The following is a 7,334-nucleotide window of genomic DNA, read 5'->3' on the forward strand; positions in this document are numbered from 1 at the left end:
TCCTCTATGGCCCTCGCCGCCGCTATTCCCCAGCACTGGGTTGGTGGAATAGCCCAAGTCGGGCCCCCCTTGAAAGGGAGAGGATACGTCAGCTCGTTCTGGGTGAGTCGGGGGCTTTGATACGTTGGTTACGACCGTAACTCCAGTAATCTTGCCCTCCAGGAACGCAGCACGGGTCTGAACTGCGCTGTCTGAGGTACTGGCCTGAGACAGAGCGCTCTGCCCGGAAAGCGATTGCGTCATCATGTCATTGTCTGACTGAGACTGCCGCTTAACATGAGACTCATCCTTTACAGAATTCAATAGAATCTGAAAGGTGTGATCTCTGACTGACACCACACGGTGGTGCCACAATGCCTCTTTACTGGTCTTAGGCGACTGTTCAACGACACACTCAATATGTGGTGAGCTGCGCTCATAGCCATGGGCATTGACACGTTCAGAATAATTCGGAGGCGTCCATACCTTGGTTATACCTGTAACCCTGGTATTCCCGCTCTCCGTGAACGTCGCACGGGTCTGATCTGCGCTGACTGAGGCATTAGCCTGCAGCAAGGCGTCATTCCCGGCTAGCGGCTGCGTCTTCATGTCACATTGGGACAGAGACAGCTGCCTGCTGAATGTGAGGTATCCTGAGATAAGCCAAGACGGTGTCTTGGTATCTTTCCTCCCTTCACCTCCTGTGTGCGTTCAGCTCTGCACCTCTGGTGGGCTGAACTACGCTCAGTGTGGTGAGTATTAGCGCGTTCAGAAAGAAGTGGGGGCGCCGATACACTGGGAAACTTCGTCACCGTGGTAATCGGGCCCTCCGTGAACGCAGCATGGGTCTGAATCGCACTAACCGAGACCTTAGTCTGCGATAGTGCGCCATCCCCAACTAGCGGCTGCGTCATCATGTCTCCTGACTGAGACTGCAGCCTGCTATGAGAGGCACTCACTACAGTACTCCTTGGAGTCTGTAATGTGAGTTCTCTTTGAGATAAACCAAGACGGCGTCTAGGTATTATTCCTCCTTTCACCTCCTGTGTGCGTTCAGCTCTGCACCCCTGGTGGGCTGAACTACACTCAGTGTGGTGAGCCTGGGCGCGTTCAGGAAAAGGTGGGGGCGCCGATACACTGGGCACCTTCGTGACCGTGGTAATCGGGCCCTTCTTGAACGCAGCATGGGTCTGGGTCGTACTAACAGAGACCTTAGTCTGTGATAGTGCGCCACCCCCAATGTGGTTATTATCAGCGCGTTCTGAGAGAAACGGGGGCGCCGATACGTGGTTACGCCCGTAACCGTAGTAATCAGGCCCTCCGTGAACGCAGCACGGGTCTGAACTGCACTGACTGAGGCGTTAGCCTGAGACAGAGCGCCGTCCCGGATAGCGGTCGCGTCATCATGCCATTATCTGGCTGAGACTGCAGCCTGCTATGTGAGACACTCACTACGGCACTCCTAGGAGTCTGTAAAGTGAGGTCCTATAAGGTACACTTAATACCTTTTATATACCTGCCTTATGTGTGCATTCAGCAACGCACCATGGTGGGCTGAGCTGCACTCATAGTGGTAAGAGAGAGAGCGAGAGTGAGGAAGGTCGAACGCTCTCGGATGTATTATGGAAAAGGGGGCTCTTTCTTGACAGTGTCAAGTAGAGCCAACTCTTTATTACACACATCAACAAAAAACATTCTCCTCCATACACTCAACGGTAGAGTGGGGGGGGACAGTGGGCTCGGTCACAGCAGGCGCTGTGCCGTCTTCCGTTCTCTCCCCCTCGCCTGTCATAAACGGCGTCTCTTCTGGCCGCCCTTCGGGTGATGCCAGGATGACGCTTTAATGACCTCTCTCGCCGGCACCTCTGGCGCTGCAGGGGGGGGGCGAGGCCCGCTCCCTTGCTGCTGGAGGCCGCCGTCTGACGCCAAGCTGTAGCGAGAGTAACGGCCGCCCTTCCTCATATCCACTTCCGGGTTGGAGGGAATGGGGGGCAGCTTAATCTCCCGCTGTTTAGCAGCCCACTCAATGAGACCTGAGAATTCAGGCACAGAGAGGCTGTGGCGTCATCATCCAGGGATGTAATGACCTCACAATTTCCCGAAGGAAAAGGGGTGTTAAACATCTGGGTCAGTGTAATGAATTGTTCCAATAGAATATTCATTTCTTCCCCAATAGCCCTGTCATCTCCTGAGTCAGTGCCCTCAGATGATGCCTCAGCTGAGACTAACACTGATAGCACATCCTCAAGAGGAATATCCTCCCTAAAAATGCCCAATGCTGCTTCCACTCCTTCAAAAAAGGAGGGCGCAGCTGGCGCATAGTGGGGGATTGATGAAGCTGTCCCTGGCGTGCTGTGCCTCTCAACCCACGAAACAGTGTCGGGGGGGGTCGACAGCCGCCAAGGGGAACAGCGACATTGAGCTCTGAAAAGAGCTTTTGTTAAATGCTTACCTTGGATAAGCTAGGTGTGCTCATTGTAGGAAGACGTTGATGGCTGGATATCAACGACGAGATCTTCCTGAGTCTTCTATGGCTTCTTCAATTCTAGTCCAGTCGCTGAAGATAATGGGAGGCAGATTGAGGGAACGGGGTTCCTTATATAGGGACACCTGTACTCCTATTGGCTGTAGGTGTGTGCATAATTTTGCTTCAGGCTGCATCTGCCTTAGGGCAGAGGGTAAACCACTAGGAGCATAGCTCCCCTATGGGGCGGAGCTCCACGATATAGAACCCCTACGCTGGAACGGGCAGGGGAAATGATACAATGTAGCCGCTCTCTGAGCCGGCGCGCGCCGCCCATTAAACAATGATACAATGTAGCCGCTCTCCGAGGCGGCGCGCGCCGCCCATTAAACAATGATACAATGTAACGCAGCCTACCTACGCATTCATTCGGTGGCGATGGAATTGCTTTTTTTACTGACAGAGTGGGTGGCTCTTAAAAGAGCCTTTGGGTTAGTAGAGCAGTCCAAATGCGCTGTTTACTTGGAGCTGGTGTACTTGGTTACGGCCTTGGTGCCCTCGGACACGGCGTGTTTGGCAAGTTCACCGGGGAGCAGCAGGCGCACCGCGGTCTGGATCTCCCTGGAGGTGATGGTAGAACGCTTGTTGTAGTGGGCCAGGCGAGAGGACTCTCCGGCGATACGCTCGAAGATGTCGTTCACGAAGGAGTTCATGATTCCCATGGCCTTGGAGGAGATGCCGGTGTCGGGGTGGACCTGCTTCAGGACTTTGTACACGTAGATGGCGTAACTCTCCTTCCTGGACTTTCTGCGCTTCTTGCCGCCCTTCCCTGCGGTCTTGGTGACGGCTTTCTTGGAGCCCTTCTTGGGCGCTGACTTTGCTGGCTCGGGCATGATGATGTCTCGTTGCTTCTCAGAAACGAATGAGGGGGTGAAGGGCGCTTACCCGTCTTATGAAGAGGAAGCTAAGCAAAGTCAGCGGCCGTAGACACTCCCCTGCTTGCTTGCTCCCTCCCTCCCTCCCTCCCTCCCTCCCTCCCTCCCTCCCTCCCTCCCTCCCTCCTCTCTATAGCCTATGCTCTGTGACCGATGGGGAATTGTGTGTTTCAAAAGGGGGGCTTTAATAGGTGTCCAAATGGCACGATTGTTGTGCCAAATAATGCTGGTGATAGAATTGCCCACTTTGGCACCGTCAGACATAGGGCTCCCATTTTGGACTGTGTGTGTGTGTGTGTGCGCGCTGTCCCCCTCTTTTCGAGCCACGTCTACCGACTCGTGGTGGCTTTATGTTGTCCAAATTCCACTATTGCTTGACCCAAAATAATAACGTTCTTACACTTTGCCACTGTCAGATATAGGCCTCCCTCTGTGCGCTAAAAGTGGACGGGACATTAGAATCCTCTAATTAATACTCCCTGTCCACTCGAAGTGGCTCATACTTTCTTACTAAATTGCATACTAAACATTTGTTGTTATATATAACACTACATGGAATGGGCCCATTTTAAGCGGATGTGGGTGGCTCTTAAAAGAGCCTTTGGGTTCGAGTCGGGGTGTTGAGGTTCCGAAGAGAGTGGGTTTAACCGCCGAAACCGTACAGGGTGCGTCCCTGACGTTTCAGAGCGTAGACCACGTCCATGGCGGTAACGGTCTTCCTCTTGGCGTGCTCGGTGTAGGTGACTGCGTCACGGATCACGTTCTCCAGGAACACCTTCAGGACACCGCGGGTCTCCTCGTAGATCAGACCGGAAATACGCTTCACGCCGCCGCGGCGAGCCAGACGGCGGATAGCGGGTTTGGTGATTCCCTGGATGTTATCGCGGAGAACTTTGCGGTGACGCTTGGCGCCTCCTTTTCCGAGTCCCTTGCCGCCTTTGCCTCTTCCGGACATGGTGTGTTCGCTAGTTGAGTTCAAGTGAATGAATGATTTCAGCGCCGGTGCGCGGTGCGCTATTATCTGCGTTTGGTCGACCTGATTGAGGCCGGCGGCACAGAAAGCGCGCCTCTGTTATATGTTCGGAGGCGTTGCAAAGGGGAGGGCGCTCGTTCTAGGGGACTAGGGAGGAGCGATTTCAAAGATGACGTGAAAGCAACTAACGTGCGCGGGAAACATACTCAAATACTGATATAGGCTATGTGGAACACAAGGCCAAACTGTGACAACTGGGAGATCAGCTAGTACACTGTGTCCCTCTCCTCATATTGTTGTTGTTGTTGTTGTTGTTGTTGTTGTTGTTGCACCTGATTCTACTCATTGAGGACTTGGTAATTTAGGTGACAGGTTGTTCAATCAGCTGTGGCTGTCCAGGCCTACAAGAAAAATGGGTCCTGTTGGGGGTAGCCTACTCTACCGCTGGAGTTGGGAAACACTGAAATGGAAGGGGGACACGCAGTGAGCAAAACTCCTAACCACATAAAAACACAGACACTTGAGATCATTAAGAGCTATAAGGAGTCCATCAACTACCTGGTCAGTCAAGTCATATAGGGGGGGATTTCATGGCCACCTGCTGGAGCAGAAGTCATGTTTGCCAACACTGGCCTTAAAATCATTAAATTTAGGAGCTATAAGGAGTCCATCAACTAACTGGTCAGTCAAGTCATATAGGGAGGGATGTCATGGCCACCTGCTGGAGCACAAGTAATGTTTGCCAACACTGGCCTTAAAATCATTAGGAGCTATAAGGAATAAATCAACTCATCATTCAAGTCATATAGGGAGGGATCTTAGCACCACCTGCTGGATCAGAAGTACCCTTCACCGTAGGCACAAGAGAGCCATCATCTCTCAACCGGTGCAATTTCCATAAGTATGTGGTAATAAAACAAACAACGACAGCTCCTCATATAGGCAGTGGTTTCACACATTTTTCTCCAAGATGTTCAAACGTTCATAGATGACCAGCAGGGTCAAATAATAAGCACAGTGGTTGTAGAGGTTGCAACAGGTCAGTCAGTACATCAGGAGTAAATGTCACTTGTTGTTAGTGTTGTAGTTCCTATTTCTACGGTGTTGCCTACCTGCAGCAATCATGATTTACCTGCAGTGTTGATTGCAATTACGTAATTTGTCAACTCATAATAACAGATGTTTTGCAAACCGTTGATGTTTAAATAAATGGATTCCCGGTGTCCGGATACCTTTTCTCTTAAGGGATGTGATTGAGTGAATCCAAAGTAAGTTGGTCTAAATACATAATAGGATGAATCATTCAGGTAAAATAACACAATGTCTATTTGAGTCGAATCAACGTAATATAATCCTTTTTACGTCTCTATCATCTTTACTCAATGTATTGGACCACATCAACTCAACTTACTCAAGCTTATCTACTCATAAAAACAAGCAAAAAGATCTACTCAACAATATGACGTGTGCTTTTGTTGACTGTAATAGCTTGAGTACATTCCACAAAGTCATTTTTTACAGTGTATCTAAAGACACGTTTGTTGTGGTGATGCACTTTTTCTTTGACGTTGAACTTGCATTGAACAGACAAATCCATTTCGTTACAACCCTTTTGTAGTATGACTTAGGAATATTTGTTGATGATCCTAATGTCTATGCGTGAATAGTGATTGGTTGTTGGTGAAATATTGCTGAGAACCCATCATTTCCTGGCCTTTTTTCACTATTGAGCTATTTTGAAACATTTGTTTTGCTATTGGATTCATAATGGTGACCTGGGACAAGTAATTAGTGAAACCAGAGTTCAGCAGTTGCCATTAAAGCGATCGAACCAAGTCATCCTAATAGGCTAGTATTAGCCTAAAGCAGGGTTTCCCAAACTCGGGCCACATTTTGGGAGTTTTTGCCCTAGCACTACACAGCTGATTCAAATAATCAACTCATCATCATCAAGCTGGGAGTATTAGAATCAGTTGTGGAGTGCTAGGGCAAAACGCAAAACGCGCACCCCTTGTGGACCCCAGGACCGCGTTTGGGAAACGCTGGCCTAAAGAGCAAATGCTGAAAGGGACTCACCATGAGGTGCAGTACCCACATTTAACCACAAGATGGCCTCCGTGCTCCATTGTAAAGTTTGGGCCTCTGCATGAGTCTCTCAGCAGCACTGCAACATGGGACTTTCAAAGTAAGTTGGCATGCAATGTTTTTTCTGGACTGCATGCAAGGCTATTATTACACACAACTAATAGTGTCAATTATTCATCTGAACACAATTCTTGTTACTATTCGGCCTATATTATCACTCGTTTCTTTTTCCCCTCCTTTGTAAAGCATTTTACTGTGTTACTATATAGTTCAAAGGAAGTGGATGATGCCAGATGGTTGTGTATATACACACACACAAACATTGAAGCTAGACTTCAGGCAACTAAAAAGGTGCAATACGTAGCTTTTAGACGTGTTAGTGAACAACATACATGGTGGCTAATGTAGAGGTGCGTGTATACATGGAACAATTGTGCCTTTTTGATGGAAATATGGAGGTGGCTCTTAAAAGAGCCTTTGGGGGATATTCGAGTTCAGGTCATCCTCATTTATGCGCGCTCTCCGCGAATACGGCGGGCCAGCTGGATGTCCTTGGGCATGATGGTCACCCGCTTGGCGTGGATGGCGCACAGGTTGGTGTCCTCGAACAGGCCGACCAGGTAAGCCTCGCTAGCCTCCTGTAGGGCCATCACGGCGGAGCTCTGGAAGCGCAGGTCGGTCTTGAAGTCCTGGGCGATTTCTCGCACCAGGCGCTGGAAGGGCAGCTTGCGGATGAGTAGCTCAGTGGACTTCTGGTAACGACGGATCTCTCTCAGAGCCACGGTGCCGGGCCTGTAACGGTGAGGCTTCTTCACACCGCCGGTGGCCGGGGCACTCTTGCGAGCAGCCTTAGTGGCGAGCTGCTTCCTGGGGGCTTTGCCACCGGTGGATTTGCGAG

General features: G+C 50.3%; 2 protein-coding genes across 2 annotated transcripts; both read right to left on the minus strand.

The window, feature by feature from the left end:
• Positions 1 to 2,961: 2,961 nt before the first annotated feature.
• LOC311121173 (histone H2B-like) lies at positions 2,962 to 3,273 on the minus strand (the record flags this gene model as incomplete). The annotated part of the gene is made up of 1 exon (XM_084195696.1): positions 2,962 to 3,273. A coding segment is annotated over one exon (312 nt), but the record flags the coding sequence as incomplete, so codon positions are not given.
• Positions 3,274 to 4,021: 748 nt separating this feature from the next.
• LOC311121176 (histone H4) lies at positions 4,022 to 4,333 on the minus strand (the record flags this gene model as incomplete). The annotated part of the gene is made up of 1 exon (XM_084195698.1): positions 4,022 to 4,333. One exon carries the CDS (start codon positions 4,331 to 4,333, stop codon positions 4,022 to 4,024), a length of 312 nt encoding a protein of 103 aa, XP_084051824.1.
• Positions 4,334 to 7,334: the final 3,001 nt, after the last annotated feature.

The sequence above is a fragment of the Coregonus lavaretus genome (genome assembly GCF_964263955.1).
Source record: "Coregonus lavaretus genome assembly, contig: HAP1_SCAFFOLD_5429, whole genome shotgun sequence".
Classification (NCBI taxonomy): domain Eukaryota; kingdom Metazoa; phylum Chordata; class Actinopteri; order Salmoniformes; family Salmonidae; genus Coregonus; species Coregonus lavaretus.